Source organism: Neofelis nebulosa, chromosome 2 (genome assembly GCF_028018385.1).
Source record: "Neofelis nebulosa isolate mNeoNeb1 chromosome 2, mNeoNeb1.pri, whole genome shotgun sequence".
NCBI lineage: Eukaryota > Metazoa > Chordata > Mammalia > Carnivora > Felidae > Neofelis > Neofelis nebulosa.
Window position 1 is genome coordinate 53,118,408 of NC_080783.1, and position 16,370 is coordinate 53,134,777.

General features: G+C 39.5%; 1 protein-coding gene across 4 annotated transcripts in view; it reads right to left on the reverse strand.

Moving 5' to 3' along the window:
• UBE2E3 (ubiquitin conjugating enzyme E2 E3) overlaps nt 1-14,414 on the reverse strand; it is a 92,457-nt gene extending 78,043 nt beyond the window's left edge. Inside the window, exons 1-3 of one of the 4 annotated variants that reach the window (XM_058712455.1) lie at nt 14,268-14,414; nt 12,565-12,783; nt 10,701-10,751 (exon numbers count right to left, since the gene is read on the reverse strand). In XM_058712455.1, the coding sequence (XP_058568438.1) occupies nt 10,701-10,751; nt 12,565-12,758 (245 nt within the window). In that variant the 5' untranslated portion in view covers nt 12,759-12,783; nt 14,268-14,414. Of the gene's footprint in view, nt 1-10,700; nt 10,752-12,564; nt 12,784-13,225; nt 13,247-13,414; nt 13,528-13,820; nt 14,181-14,267 lie in introns of those variants that run through there. The other 3 variants (XM_058712434.1, XM_058712443.1, XM_058712466.1) reach the window with 3 other exon arrangements.
• Nucleotides 14,415-16,370: the final 1,956 nt, after the last annotated feature.

Sequence of the window (16,370 nt, forward strand, 5' to 3'; positions counted from 1 at the left end):
GTAAATTTACTACGAGCATATATATCACAAATCCAACAAATATTACCAATACCCTTAGAAACAAGTGTGTAACAAAAATAAAACCATAAAGCCAAGGCCTTATGGTGCCCTCTATATTTTGTTGTTGCTACTGTTTAAATTGAGAAGACTACAGAAAGCAATAGGAAGCCGTAAAAAATATGTAGCCACAATCTTCCAAGATCAATTCTCTTGGGGACCCTGAATAAATGGATTCCTGACCTACTAAAATTTAATGTGAAAAAATGATCCATTTGTAAAGGACCTATAAGATTGTAAATGGCAAAACGAACTACAAATAACCACTCTCAGAAAGGGAATGTATGTTGTTTATAAAAAGTGAGAGGCATGGATGTAAAGGGAGGATCATCATGATGATTTATAAGTAAAGGAAAATAAAATAAAAAGGTAACAAAATTCATGTTTCCCTAGGCCTTTCATTCAGACCAAAACATGTGGAGCTATACTCCCAAAAGCAATTTCAGACAAGAGATGTCTTTATTTTTCCCCAGACAAGCTAGAAGTTAAACAGAATGACAAAGTGTATTTGCTCTGGGACAGTGAAGCAGCGAAGAAACTTTGGAATGCTATAACTGGTCCAAATGCCTCCAAAGCAGGCAGGCTAAACCACAGACAATGAACACGGAAATACTGCAATTCCCTTCAGTTTTGTTTGTTGCAAATAACCATTAAATTAAAATAATTACTATATACACCGAGGATCAAGAGGGGACTGAAATTTTTTTAAATGTAATGATCCTAGAAATTTTGCCTTACTGCTATTATTTTTTAGGTTAATCATATCCTATGACCACCACATCCAAAACAGGTGTTATAAATAAGGTTATGCTGTTTATCCACATATATAAAACCAATGAAGTGTCAACAGAGAGAAATATGTCGAAACTTCAGAATTTAACTTTAATACTGCCTTTAGACAAAATGCAAGACACAGAATGATACATGAAACTCATTAGTTTCATTAATCTAAAATGAACTATATAAACCTAGCAGGTCACCCTGAGAACATCAGGTCTATTTTATTTTACTAATTGGACCGGCTCCTTTTCTAAAAAGACTCATAAGGGAAAAGCAAATCCCCATACTATCTGGGAAAAATTTCTGTATAAATTCACAAATTTAGGAAAAACAGTGATTAAATGAACTATAAAAAGACAAAATTAAGAGGAATCTAATATGAAGCCAAAGTTGTTAAAAAGTGAGATCTAGTGCCAGTATTAAAAAATAGTAAGTGCACATGCTGCTGAGAAATCAGTATTAAAATTCTCCTAAAATCCTATATGATTCAGACTTTTCTCCATAAAGCCAGAAATTCTTATCTGCAGAGGGATATTTTTCCAACTTCAAAGCAATTCATAAACATGGACTGCTTCACAATACCCTAGAGAAAAAAGGAGAGGTAGATTTGAAGATATTCCTTTGCTCACAGGAAAGCCATACACAAAGAACTACATGGTAGAGAACAAAGATTTGCGTTTTCCGTTATGATCATACTCAGTCCCTGACCTTCTTTCTTACAGGGGAAGAGAATAGGGCAGGAGAGATGACAACTGGGGGAGTGCTCCCTGAAAAGAAACTGCTTCAATGATTCAAAAAAAAAATTTAAAAAAGCGTAAGAAGAGTCTAGTACCCCAAAGCCAAAGAAGGAAACTTTTTTTTTTTTAATGTTTGTTTATTTTGAGAGAGAGTGAACATGTAAGAAGGGAAGGGAGGAGAGAGAATCCCAAGCCAGGTTCTGGCTCCATGTTGTCAGAGAAGAGCCCGATGCCAGGCTCAGTATCATGAACCACGGGATCATGACCTGAGCAGAAATCAAGAGTCAGATGCTTAACCAACTGAGCCACTCAGGCTCCCCAAGGAAATTCTTTTCTTCTCCAACTCATCATCTGAACCTTATTTGCCAGGTTCTAAACCCTACATGAAGTGTATTCTTGGATCCTTCAAGAAACTATGAATAAATGGGACACACTTCAACTAAGCATGCACCTACAGACCCACAATCAACTCGAATGTTTTTACCACATATCTCAAGCAGCACTGTACAAAAGCAAAAGTGCTTACTTTTATATCAAAAAGTAAACCCAGATTTTTGCCCTGCATCTATTATATATATGCACTACATATGTGACATGTAGCAATTTTCTCAACCATTCTAAGATTCAGTTTTGAAATCTTAACAAGAATGATTCTTTATAGGCTTCTTTTGGGAATTGAACAAGTTACTGTATTAGTAGGCACTATGCTATGGAATCCAGGACAGTGTCAGGCTGGATGCCCAATTATCTCCTCTTTTGAAGTGAGAATGAAAGCCATCTATTCTTGGAAGTATACATCCTTTGTGGCAGAAAAATTGATTTCTCATTGAATATCCATATGCTCCCCCCACATTTTCCAGCCCCCTTGCAGTTAGTTGAGGCCATGTGATTAATTCATGTCTTCCTTCCAGACCAGAGCACTTAAAAGCTGGCACATGACCCTCTAGCTCTTTGTCCGGACACATGTTTCAAATGACAGAGCCACAAGATGCAAGCAGCACGAATCAGGAGTCCACACATGGAAGAGCTACCCAGGAGAGCTCCTGAACCTACAGTGGACTTCATATGAGCAAGAGAAATAAACCTTTATATGTTTATGGTTATAAGCCGCCTAGGTTCGTGAACAAAGCAAAATTTAATATATCCTCTTACAGTCCAATTATACTCAAATGCTGCAGGACAAAATGCGTACATAAAAAAGGCAAGTTCTCTGTTTAATATTAAAGGACATCTTGTTTTCAGTATAATTTTATATATTTAGAAAAAAGGAAAGGATTAAAAGATAATATTTAATAATAAACTGGAAAAGGAATCCAACATATACAAACAACTTAAAAAGAACTGATATTTATAGTTTCACCTTAAGGGGAAAGAATTCTAAAAATCAAGAGTCTAAATTTTTTCTAGTTAAGCATACAAGTTATACAACATAAACAACAAAAAGCAATTATCCAAAAATAAAAAGTGAAAAACTAAAAACAACTATTAGGAGACAGGTAAGGAAAAGCAGACCACCTTTAAAACACTTTTTCACTGTAACTGGCTGTAGTCAATAGTCATTGTAATAGAGGTAGCATAGGACCACACAAGCTTGCCCACAATTCTGAAATCCCAAAGCCCTAAAAATCAAAGACTTTTAAAATAAGTTTGGAGAAAAATAATTTAGCAGCAACACCAAACAAGAACTAACCTGAAACTATTTGTAGTTTCTACTTATCCCATTTAGTATAAATATTCATACATTTTTGGTGTAGAAATATGATGTGTTTGAAGATCCCACTGGGGATGTTACATAAGATACAGCAAACACATCATCATATTCCCTTTCTAAAATCTAAAATTTTCTGTACTCTGAAACACATCTGGCCCCAAGGGTTGGAAATAAAAGAATGTGGACTTAGAACAACAATAGAAGTGAATATTCTCTGTACTGTCTTAATGATGAAAATAAAAACCAAATCAAGAGCATGGCTTTCTAACCTGTTTGTAATTCAATGTAAAACTGTATTTTGATGATTTTCCAAAGGTGTTGCTCCTTGATGCATTGTACTTCAATATTTCTGGTAGAACACAGATACAACAGCCTAAAGCTAGATCATGCAGGGGTATAATTAACTGGTAGAAGACAGAAAAGAAATAAAAATACCGCCGAAAGCATTTCTGGCCTCAACAGACCATAATTTAGCAGGTGTTCAAGGTAGCCATTCCTGTGGTTTCACATAAAAAACACACACATGTCAAAAAATATACAATAAATGTAAACCACAGTACAGGAGGAGCAGAGGTAGAGCCATCAGCTTTAAGGAAGGTGCAGGACAATGTACTAAGCAGTCATTATTAATAAGACAAGAAAATAGTAAAAAGCAAACTATGCAACAACTCAGGAGGCAAGGTATCAGAATAAATGTCTACAGCAGGATTGCTCAACCTGAGCACTACTGACTTTTAGTCCAGATGATTCTTTGCTGTAGAGGGGTTGTTCTACACACTGTAGGACATTTAGCAGCATCTGTGACCTCTACTCACAAAGTATCAGTAGCAACTCCCTCTTCCCCCAGTTGTGAAAGTAAAAGTCTCCAGGCACTGCCAACTCTTCTTTAGGCTTTTTTTTTGGAGGGGGGCAGAGGACTGGCAGGGAGGAGTAGGGAGGCAAAATTTACCCCAATTGAGAATCATGGATCCAGAAGCGGAAGAAAGATTTGAAGTTTAAAGAGTTTCTTCTTCTAGAGGTGCCTGGGTGGCTCAGTCAGTTAAGCATTCGACTTCAGCTCAGGTCATGATCTCAAGGTTCACAAGTTCAAGTCCCGTGTGTGGCTCTGGGCTGACAGCTCAGAGCCTGGAGCCTGCTTCAGATTCTGTCTCCCTCTCTCTCTGTCCTTCCCCCACTCACGCTCTGTCTTTCTCTGTCTCTTAAAAATGAATAAATAATAAAAAAAAAAAAACTTAAAAAAGGTTTCTTCTTCCAGATTCTAATAAAATGCCAAATACACTTCCCTGTCAAAAGAAGAAAAAAAAAATCCTATTTCTCTAGATCTGTTAAGTGGTTTTATCGTATGTTTTTAATCTCAGTTTTGTAGGGACGATGAGAATGGCAGGATCAAACTCCCCCTTCTCAATCTGAATGCCCCTGCACTCTAAACAAGAAAGAGTTGCTGATTTTCCCATAGCTAAACATATCCATCTGTTGTTACAGCAACTCTTTCAAGGAGGGAATGAGATACCAATTGGTTAGCTATAGAAAGAGACAACAATTGGCAGTAAACGTCCACACTGTTTTCACCTACTTTCTAACTATATTATCTGCTTTGAACATTATATGTCCCTAATAAAAATGTGACCTTTTGGGGGAAGAATAGTGTTTTCAATCACGTCATTCTTTTGGAAAAAGTTTTTAGTCACAACAGCACTGGGTCTACCTGCTGCACTGGCATATAAGAGAGAAAAAATTAGGCTTACTATGATTATCAATTTCCTTTTATAATAGAAGCAGTAGCTAAATGCCTTTGAATGATATTAAAAATTCTAACTATGAAAAAAAGTAAAGAGTATGTGGGATTTTTAATTGATTTTCTCCAAAGTCACTATTTTGCCTGAAAGTTCTATTCCTGTTAGTCTGACAGATTTTGATTATCTATTAATTTAACAAATCTTCACATGCAAAACACTGTGTAAAGCAAGAGTTACAGAAATGTGTAAGACCATCCTCCTTTCAAAGGAACACTTACTCTTACAGAAGGTAGACAAGCAAATAATCACAGTATATAGCATTAACATACTCTAGTATTTCAGCTATGCTGGTTAGTATGAGCTTCAAGAAACATAAAACATCACTTAAAATTATCAGTAATGCCCAAGTCTCCAAAAAATCCTCATGATTTTTGAGAAACTTAACTAATAAATAATATCCACAGTGGGGTGGATAATAATGACCCCAGTGGGGTGGTAAGGAAAACACCTTCAATCAGAGTAGCTGTGTATTTATCTGTTTTAGAAATCAAACTTCCAAATAAGATTTAACTTTTATAAAAAAAAAAAAAAGGGAGTTCTAGGATTGTTTTTGAAGAGTTGAAAATAAAAGGAATTAACTGGATAAATGGGATACAACTTTGTTTTATAAAATAGGGAATCTTTACCTAGCACACACTAAAATCAACAATAACAAAAATCAAATGTATAAGTAAACAAGAAAAAAAGCTATCTATATGTGGGGGCTTTAAAATCAAGTGGTGTGTAAGCAAACAACTAAGCTATAGATATCACGTGTTATTTTTATTATTACCTGCCTTCATATACCAATTACAAAAAGCTTCCAAAGCCACAGACAAGGAAAAAAAAATTGCTGTTTAGGTAACTGGTAAACTACATCAATTCAGAATCTAATTTTCCAAATATTGATATAATTTCATTCTCACTTCAACTGTAAATTTTAATAACAATATTTAAAAGAGAAAAAATAACTAACATCCTTATTTTAAAATTTTTCATTACAATTTACTACAGAGACAGAGCATTCTCTATGAATTATCATTAACTTTATGCATATTCCTTTAAATGGGATACACTATTTCCTCATCTTTGCCCAGTATTCTTAGGTTTTCTTTTTTACTTAAGTTCCAAGGAACTCCTTTTAGTTATATACATATAAAATTTTGCTTATGTGTTCTCAAATAAATAGCTGTTAAATTGATTAAAATAAAATTACTCCTATAGTAGGATGTTGATGCACTGGAAAGAATGCTAGCCAAGAATGAGGGCATGTGGCTAAACTGCCTCTTTCCCTTTAATCATTCTGTGGCCACTTTACTGACCCAATTTACACCATTACCAAACTTTAAAACATATTAACATTTAATCCTCACAATAAACCTATGGGAGGGGGGATTATTTTAATCTCCGTTTTACATTTAAGAAAACTGAAAGAGAGGGGCGCCTGCGCAGCTCACAGTCAGATAAGTGGCCGACTTCGGCTCAGGTCATGATCTCACCACAGCTTTTGAATTCGAGTCCCGCATTGGGCTCTGTGCTGACAGCTCAGAGCCTGGAGCCTGCTTCAATTCTGTGTCTTCCTCTCTCTCTGCCCTTACCCTGCTTGTGCTGTCTCTCATTAATGAATAAATGTTAAAAAAAAAATTTAAAGAAAAAAAGAAAACTGAAAGACAGAAATACATCCTAACTGATCTAAGATAACACAGCTATAATAAGAGGCAGAGCAGGGACCGGACCCAAACCAATGCTTTAGAAACCTTAATACACAAACAATTCCCCTGGGAATCCTGCTGAAATTCAGTTTTTGACTCAGTACTTCTGCAGTGGGGGAGGCAAGATTCTGCATTTCTGACAATCTTACCTGTGATGCAGACACTGCTGATCAGAAGATTCACCCTATGGGTGGCAAAGTTCGAAGCTACCCTAGAAAATGGTGGCAAGTGGTGGTAACCCTCAAAAGGAGGTAGAGTTCACCCACCATTAGACAATGTAAGGCACAGGAGTAAATCAGGGGTTGCCAACTTCTGGTTTAGAACTTAACTGCTTCTTTTATTAATTTTGTTTTTAAAAGAAGGATGTTAGCAAAATTACAAGTACTATAGTACTTTTCAGGTTTTGCAAGTGAACACATTATAATAAATACTTGCTACTATTACACCTCCCTCCAAATAAGGCTTTTCCCACATCTAAAAACTATTACAAATGGCCCTGATATCTACCTTTAACACAGATTCAATCTGAACATATTAAAGAATATTTTAAGAGCATACATTTGTGCTTTCTCATAAATGGAAAGAATTAGAGGTGGAGTTAAAAATCCAGCAACTTCCTAAACTTCTGCCACTTGTAAAAGGGGTTACTGTGATCAGACAAGGGCACTCCCTGGGAAACAGATGGAACATAAACGTCTTAAGAGCACACTACTCAACAATTCTAGTTAATCACTTTCTCCAAAAACAGGAAAATGCCCAAACACAACCTCCCTCCGTTCTCACTGACGTATCAACTATGTATACCATAATCTAGAATACAGTATGCAAACAATATAAACTAAAGCCACTATATAAATATTACATCCCTATGTTTTGAATGCTCTGGCCTAAGGCACTCCAACACCTAAAAACCATAATTCCATCAAATCATTGGAAATAACATTTTATCAAACTTTTATACCATTAGGAAAAGAAATATCGTTACTATCGAAATATATTCAAATATGTTTAAAGCCACACAGTTAATTCAACAGTTAAGTCTATCCTAAGATCACCTATGGTGTACACATGTTAGACACAGCTATGTACTAAGGGAATATATAACATAACAAAAAAAATATTTTATAAATAAAACACAGGAAGGGAGGAAGGGATCTAAGAGAAATCTTAGTCTCATTGGAGTAATTTTGGTTTTGCTGAGTTTTCTTGTATTTCAATCAACTTTTTCCTGAATGTACACAAATATACTTTACATATCTTCCCTGAGGAAAAATTAAATCCGTCAAATACTGACAAGCTTGTAAAAATTATTTTCGAAACCTTAATGGAATTCTGATTAATTAACTACACATGAAAGTCCAACATCAAAGTCAGAAAAGTATTAGGTTTCATAGATTTCAGGCAATATGAATTCACACATTTTAGAATTTAATATAGAATCCCACTTTTAACTATAACAGAAATTAATAAATTTAACCTGTACAATCACTATAAAGCTAAAATTCTCACCCATGCACCTGTGAAGTACAAGAACACCACAATCTGTCACATATCAGACGTGAAGATACAAATACAATACAAATTCAGACTTAGCTGTCAAAATCCTGAAATGCCTCCACTAAACACTCAATATTCCAAATTCCTGCTCAAGGACAGGACTAGATCATATTCCACCCCCCAAAAAGCTGAAGACACTTAAAATAAAAGACACAAAAGGATCTATTTTGCACATCGGCCACCTGAATAAGAACGTCCCCAAACTAGTAAGACACAACTTCTGCCAGTTCCCAGTTACGACTCATCATTTTCTGTTTGCTTTCTCTTTAGTCACACAGCCACAAATAAACTCATATATTAAAGAACTAGAGAACTGAAATATATAATTTGCATACTTTACAACCATCCCAAGTTGTGACAAGGGAAAGTGTAGATGATGTATTCCAGGTTATTGTTTGCAAGCCCACACGTTTGTTCACTATTTCACTGATCACTAAAGGTGAAGCATTTCATGGAAACAACATATGGTATATAGAGAGAAAAATAAACGAGTTAAACTTTCTGCCTCCTAGAAACATTCTACTTCCTCTAAAATAATCCTCAGTGACCTTGTGGAACCATTCCCGGGTTAAACATGTAAAGCATACTTCTTCAGCAACTGCAACATTACACTACTGCTCCAAGGGCATTCAACACATTCTCTACTGGGTTCTCTAGACTTAGGCACGAATGCTAGTTTGTGAACCCTTTAAAAATGTTTGACATTACATGCAATTTTAAAACATTTAAGAGTTCTGAATTGATAGATCTTTGTATCTTTTATAATGAGAAATATTAGAACACCCTCTGCAAGTTAAGTAATTCTTCAGAGAGCAAATTTAACTTGACCTCGCTAAATGTCTACAGATTTGACAAACCACTGAGAAAGGTGGAAGGATTTATTTATTCTCTAAAGCAGCACTGTTCCATAGAAATATAATGCATGCCACATACATAATTTTAAATTTTCTAACCACGTTAAAATGGTAAAAAAGTAAAATTTTAAAACATTCCATAAAACTTATCATATCCAACATATTATCATTTAAGCACGTAACAGATACTTTTAAAACCCAGTAAGGTATTTTACATTCTCTTCTTCATACAAAGTTTTCCAAAATTCGATGTGTGTTTTACACTTACAGCACATCTCATGTTGGACAACAATTAAAGTGGTCACTAGCCACAAGTGGCTAGTGGCTGCATTACTGGACAGCACAGCTCTTAATACTTTGAGATCTGACGTACCACTACCTGTTTAAAATTAGTTTACATTCATGTTTACCTTTTGAGCTGACATAGCTGATTACAAATATGAGCAAAACTGTTAATTCACTGAATAAATCAGATCATCTTATCTAAGGATCTGGTTAATACACACAAGAGGCAACTGAATTATACCAAATTATATCTCAAGTAGACTTCGGAGATAGGTCAGATCATCTCAAGTGAACACAACTTGTAACAAAAATATAGGTAAGACAAGAAAACATTTTCATATCAGACCATAACACTGCCTGATTTCTAGCTGCCACTCTCACCCTGGAGCACATATCTCTATGCAAATTATCTACACAACTGTCCTTTCTAACTCTGATATATTTTGGAAGCCATATAGTCACTGGTGAAAAACAAAGCACTAGGTAAGACAAACTGAAAAAACGTTTAACGAAAAAATTATCAACCAGTCACTTTTAATGCACCATATGCCAACTGACAATCTTAAATTATCCTACAGGAGTTTCACTGAAATGAGTTCTTCCTACAAATTCCAATTCATATACTGCTTTTCACACATGTATTTCAAGGACCAAAATTACCAAGAATTTTCCCAAGTAATTAAGACATTCGGTTAAAATGTAAATAATTCCAACAATGCATTCTCCAGAAAATAACTAGAAGCATTAGCTTAGCACATAAAATTTGTCCTTAAGACACATTACTGAATAAATCAAACAGAAACTATACCCTTGTTTACTGCATTTACATTTTGTAACACCACATTCAGCAATTTCTAAATTTGGAAGGTCAGTTCAGATTGCACACAAGCAGTAACTTTAAAGCTTAGCAAAATTTTCAAAGTTTCTGCAATATAGTTCTGAATAAACACTCTACAGCAATGTTACAACAGAACAAAATCAGCACCATTCACACTAATCTCAGTAAGAAGCACAAAATCAGTATATTCATAAATTCCAAATGTATGATACATGCTAAAGAGTATTTTCCCCCAAACTTGTTTAATTCACCTTAGACAATTTTTGTTTCATGCACTTGCAAAGCTGAGAAGAAGCAAACGTAGCTTCTTCTGCAGCACACATATCCCAAGCCGATACATTAATCTCTTGTTATTTTTGCACATTTTGAAATCAAAACAAAATTTGTTTCTTACCTGCAGTTAGGAGGAGGATCGAGAGTTATTTCAGCTAGCTCCTTCTGAATTCTGTTAGTGAAATGAGAACAGACAAAAAGGATTTGAGATAGTCTACAGAATAACCGGGGAATTACACTGCCCTCTACCACCATGCAGTTAAATGCAAGGCTCGCTTTGCCTTCAGTAATGCTAACATGGCTGCTTCCTCTTTGTTCTCAGAGGCATAACCCAAATCCCTTAACAGAAACTTTGCAGCTTTTTTTCTCACTTGCTACTGTAAATAAGTATGACATTCACACCAGATCTTAGAAATAGTCCTCTACTAATACTCAATAAAGGCTATAAAATCTATTTTAAAACACTTTTTACCAAAGAAATTCTCTTTTCAAGCTTATATGCAAATGAGACAAGAAGGGAGGAGGGAAAGCACTAGAATTTTTGACAATGACTTTAAGTCACTTTTACAGAGGTAAGAATTAGCAAGCTATTACATGAGCACAGTAACAGTTTTGACAATATTTTGTGTCAAAAAAAAGTTTAAAATTTACAAACATCTTGACCAGTGAAAAACTTCTAAAGGACTCTGACCTTACTTAACCAATTCTGTTTTCCCTAATCTTAAGTACAGCACTAAAATTGAATACATTCGGGGGAAAAGAAATAATAAGATATATAGCCTGGAGTTAAGAGGAGGGGGAAAACAGTTCTCTGATTTTATTCAAATGTAAAATGCTTTCAAAACTTAAGATGTGTATTATATGTCCCTCAACACGATTACAGCAAATTGAGGATTCTAAATTATTTAAAAGACTGCTATTATTTAATAAAATATTCTCAAGTTATTAATACTTGATTATTGATATAGCAGAGGTGAAAACCCACAGAAAAATAAGAGTTCTTCTAAATCACTTAGAGAACTCAATATTTGAACAGGTTTTATACTTCTTTTTCCTTTCATTGTGATCAATAAAAATCAACAAAACGTCAATACTGGATAATGCTACAAACATTTATGACGTATAACTAATAGAATGCATGGATATTCCCCTCCCTATTGCTACCAATGGAGTCCCATTGACATAATCTTTTTTTTTGCCATCAAAGATAATATAAACCAACAGGAAACAAATGACCTTTCAAATATACCCAACAAAATGTTTCTTCTGCTGTTGAGTAATAACATGTCAAGCATATCCACAAGTTTTAGAGTGAAGAGTCACCACCACAATGAAAGTTTTCAATAGCCAACTGCCACCCAAAATTGTAAATGGCTATGTTTCAGTTTTATTTACACTCACAATAATATAGAGGCATAACCATAAGTTAACTACAAAAAGTAATAACCTGGGATGCAATGACTTAGTCACATTTGTAAAACTGAAAGCAAATTGGGAGCACAATTTTAAATCTGCTCTCAAATGTTGTTAAGGCCTTGAATTTACAAATTTTCTAGCAACCATAATTATTTCTAATCATTAAGTTTCATGAAGAGAGGCGCTGCTGATCTCTAGAAGTGTCAATTTCAATGAAGAAGAGTATGACTCATAAAAAGGAACATCCTCAATGTACCAGCTAATTTGGGCTCACCAAATTTTCCTTGCCAACTCCTCAAACAATCTGTCAAAACGCTGGTCCAATCTCTACTCAAGGACACTTCTTTACTGAAGTTACCAAAGTAGAGAGTAAGTTTGCTGAAAAGTACAATTACAATTCTAGGGAGGTGGCTTATATGCCACCTAAAGAATGACAACTCATTTGAGTGCAAATAAAAGTGATCACGAAGTAAGTATTTTTGAACTGCTGCTACTGATGTAAAACCAACAAAAGCGTCCAACCATTTGGAAGACAACCTGATAATGTGCTTAATCCTTTTACACATTACCTTTTAGCACTAGTGGATAACTTAGCAGTGGTTTTGCTAGAGAGTTTGGTGTTTTTCTTCTGCTGGGTGGCAGAAGGTTTTCTTTCTTCTTGTTCTTCAGGCTCTGGAGCGGCTGGATCTCGCTGGTCCGCATCTGAACTACCACTGCTGGTGCTGGGGCTCTCATCATCGGACCTTTGCCTATCACTGGACATCTTGGTGAAGTTATTTCTTGGAAAACTTTTAAAGAGAAAAGGAGGAGAGAAGGGAAATGTTAAGTCCAAGAAATAGACCAGGAGCATTTTCTTCTCTCAATATTCACCTAAAATTGTCATTTTAATATAAACACTTCAAAGTGCTCACACTTATCTCATCACACAGCAAGGTTACAGGGGAGGTGATGTGTCTCACAACGCCAGCGTTCAAGGATTTACCGAACTCAAGTTAGAAAACCCACTCACATTTTTTTCCATCCCTTGGACAATCTATCAATTGTCTACTTTCTCAGAAGGCATGAAGCAGATTTGCCAGGGAACTTAGGCAACGAGCATTAATAACATATGACACACTGTAAATAACAGATCTCGCTGAAAAATGTTAAAAAGTCACTAATAACGTCTAAATATTTACACACTGACATTGGTCAAAGCTACCAAATTCCCTTTCCGAGAGGAAAACATACCCTGTTAATCGCCCATATGCTTATTTAAGGTGGCGATTCCTTCTCTGTGCACGTAAGCCTTTAAATACAACACTTAAGAATTTAAAAATCAACTAACAAGCTGCTCTAGCCGTTTCCACGGCCAGCAGCGAAGATTCATCCGGCCAAGACCGAGCTGCCACCCTGGGAAAAGCAGAATCCAAACTGCACCTTCTGCAAAGCTCCCAATGCCATCAAGGTTCCTCGCTCAATTTTTACATCACGCACCGACATTTTGTCCAAAATAACGAAAAAAAAAATCAGAGGCAAAACAAACAAACAAAGCCCCAAGAAGTGCAACAAATTTCCGCGCCCGCGGAGGCGAGCCGCGGCCGGCGGCGGCGGCCACGCAGCTCCGCGGCCCTTTGTGGGGAGGGCCGCGCGGGGGCCGCGGGCAGCGCTCGCCGCGCCGGGCGCCAAGTGATGCGAGCAGCCCGGCCGGCCCCGCCGCGGCTCGCGGACACCGGCGGCGCGGGCGCCCGGCGCGAACAAAGCTGCCCGCCCCCGCCCCCTCCCCCACCGCCGCCGCCGCCGCCCCGGCCGCCCCCCACGCGGCCCCCCGGCCCCGCCGCCTTACCTCGGCCGCCCGCCCGGCCCGCTCGCACGCCGCTACGGTGTGGGGGAGGGAGAGAGAAAAAAACCCTTCCTTAAGGAAATGGAGGCAGCTGGGGGGGGGAAAGGGGGGGGAGGGAAAAAAAGAAGCCGAGGAGGCTCTGGCCGGGGAGTGTGGAACATTGAAAGTCGGAGGGGGTTGTGCAGTGCCGGGCTCCGGCCGGAGGGTGGCGCCGCCCAGCGCCTTCGGAAAAAAGGGGGGTGTAGGAGCTCGGCTGGGCGAGGGCGCGAGCTCCCGGCGAGGCGGAGGGGACGCGGGAGACCCCCGCGCGCTGTGGCCTCGCGCCGCCGCCGCCCGGCTCGGCTCCTCCCGGCCGCGCAGTCAGCAAGTTCCGAGGCGAGCGCGGGGGGGGGGGGGGGGGGGGGGGGGGGAGGGGCGGGCGCGGCGGCGGCGCGCGTGCTCGCTGCTTGCCTGGCGGAGGGACGCGCGCCCCCGACGCCCGGCGGGCGCGAGCTCTTCCTGCGCGCTCCCGCGCGCTCTCTCCGCGCCTCCCTTCACCCGGGGGGCGCACGCGTCCGCCCGCGCGCGGCCAGGACAAAGAGCGCGGCGGGGACCCAGCGGGCTGGCCCCTGCCGCCCTTGGCCGTGGAGCCCGTGCCGGAGAGGGCGGGGGCGCGGGCGCCGTCTCGCGGGGCCGCTGTGCCGCGGGGTGGCTTCCGGCCTGAGCCCGCCTCCGGAGCGAGGCTGCCCATTGGGCTACCCGCCCCGCAGGCTGGGGCCGGGGTGCCTTAGGGGCAGGCAGGCTGAGGTCATCCCCAGGACTGGCCACATCCCCTCTGCCTGCGCTGGGACCGGCGTGGACCTCGAGGCCCCTACGCTTGGAGAAGGGCCCTGGACGCGTGGTCGGGAGTCCACCTCTGCCCTGGAAGCCTGGAAACTAATGGGTGTCGTTGACGAGGCTAGGCACGCCCGCGGAGGAAAACTGCCTCTTGCCCCCTGGGAGCCAAAGGGGCAAGATGAGGTCTAGGGCTTTGAAGGAGGAAAAAAGGATTTAGAGATTAGGGGACCAATCTCTGCTTCTCTTTGGCCCTCAGCCTACCAAAGGCAACAATCCTTCGGATTGCTTTAAAAATTTTAAAATCCAAAATCCATTATTTTAAATGTCCTGCTCCAGATTTTTTAAAGTGAAGAAAGGGAGTTGGGGGTGGGGGGGGGGGCTCAAACCTGACTCTCCTGCGGGGCTATTCTGATGTGCATGCTAGACAACAGTTCTGGAAAAAGAATCCCTGGATGATACTGGGTCAGAACATCCACACAAAAAAACTTCAGATGGGGATAATGAAGGTTAGTTTTGTTCTACCATTCTCTTTTACAGTGTCCAGGTGGACGCTGCAGTTTTTGCCCCAGGCATAAGGTAGCCAGAAGTACAAAAACTTCCTGTTTGCAGCCCAGATCTCCTCCAGCTACTGAGAAGTTGCTCCAGTGATGGAGCCCCAGAGGAATTTGTGGATTTCTCTCCCACAAGTGTCCAGGGGCAGGGGTGCTGGGAGAATGTGGAGTTCACAGAGGGGGTGAGAATGGCAGTCATAACAGATGAACCAGACTAAAAAGAAAAAAAAGGAAATAAAAAAAGACTAAATGAGCCAACATATTTACTTATTTTTCCTCCAAACAGAAAAGTTTTGGTAAAGGGTTGCTTACAACTCTGAAGAGTAAGTTACATTTCTGTAATTTTCCAAACACAGAGCCATTCAGTGAGCTTTATGGAGAGCTGTGCCACTAGGTGCTGGACACAAAATCCACTCATTCAAATGCTGTGTGAGACTAAAGCCAGTTCTCTCTGTTCTGTGCCAGAAGCTCCCAGTCCAGAAAGGGAACAGATCATTAAAGTTCCCAGGTTGATAAGGAAGAAGGATACTCTAGTCAGAATGAACAGCATGTCTCAAGAAATGATAAAAAGTATGGTGTGTGTGTTGACAAGCATTTTGATTTGAGTGGATCAAAGGGTGCTTGTGGAAAGAGCTTGTTAGTGTAAATATAGACAGAAGGTACCCCCCAACTTATATACTGATGCTACAGGACAAGCCAGCCAATTTGGAGTTTCGGCTTTGTTTGGAATGGGGAGCTATGAAAGAAAAGATATTTGGGGACGCCTGGGTGGCCCAGTCGTTAAGCGTCCGACTTTGGCTCAGATCTCAGGTCACGATCTCCTGGTTTGTGAGTCCCCAGTCCCATGTCAGGCTCTGTGCTAACAGCTCAGAGCCTGGAGCCTGCTTTGGGTCCTGTGTCTCCCTCTCTCTCTCTGCCCCTCCTCCATTCTCTCTCTCTCTCTCTCTCTCTCTCTCTCTCTCAAAATTAAACGTTTAAAAAAATTTTTTTAAAGAAAGAAAAACTGTTTGTAAAAGTGGATTCTTTTAGAAAATATGTATCACAGAAATAGCCTGAAGGTCCAAAGGCCCATTGCTGATAGGATTTGGGTGGAGCTAAGAGATTGGGAGATAAAGATATTTAGTTGTGTTTTGGTGGCATCTATTTGGGGCTGAAAAGCTAGAGAACTGGATTCTAATCTCATTCT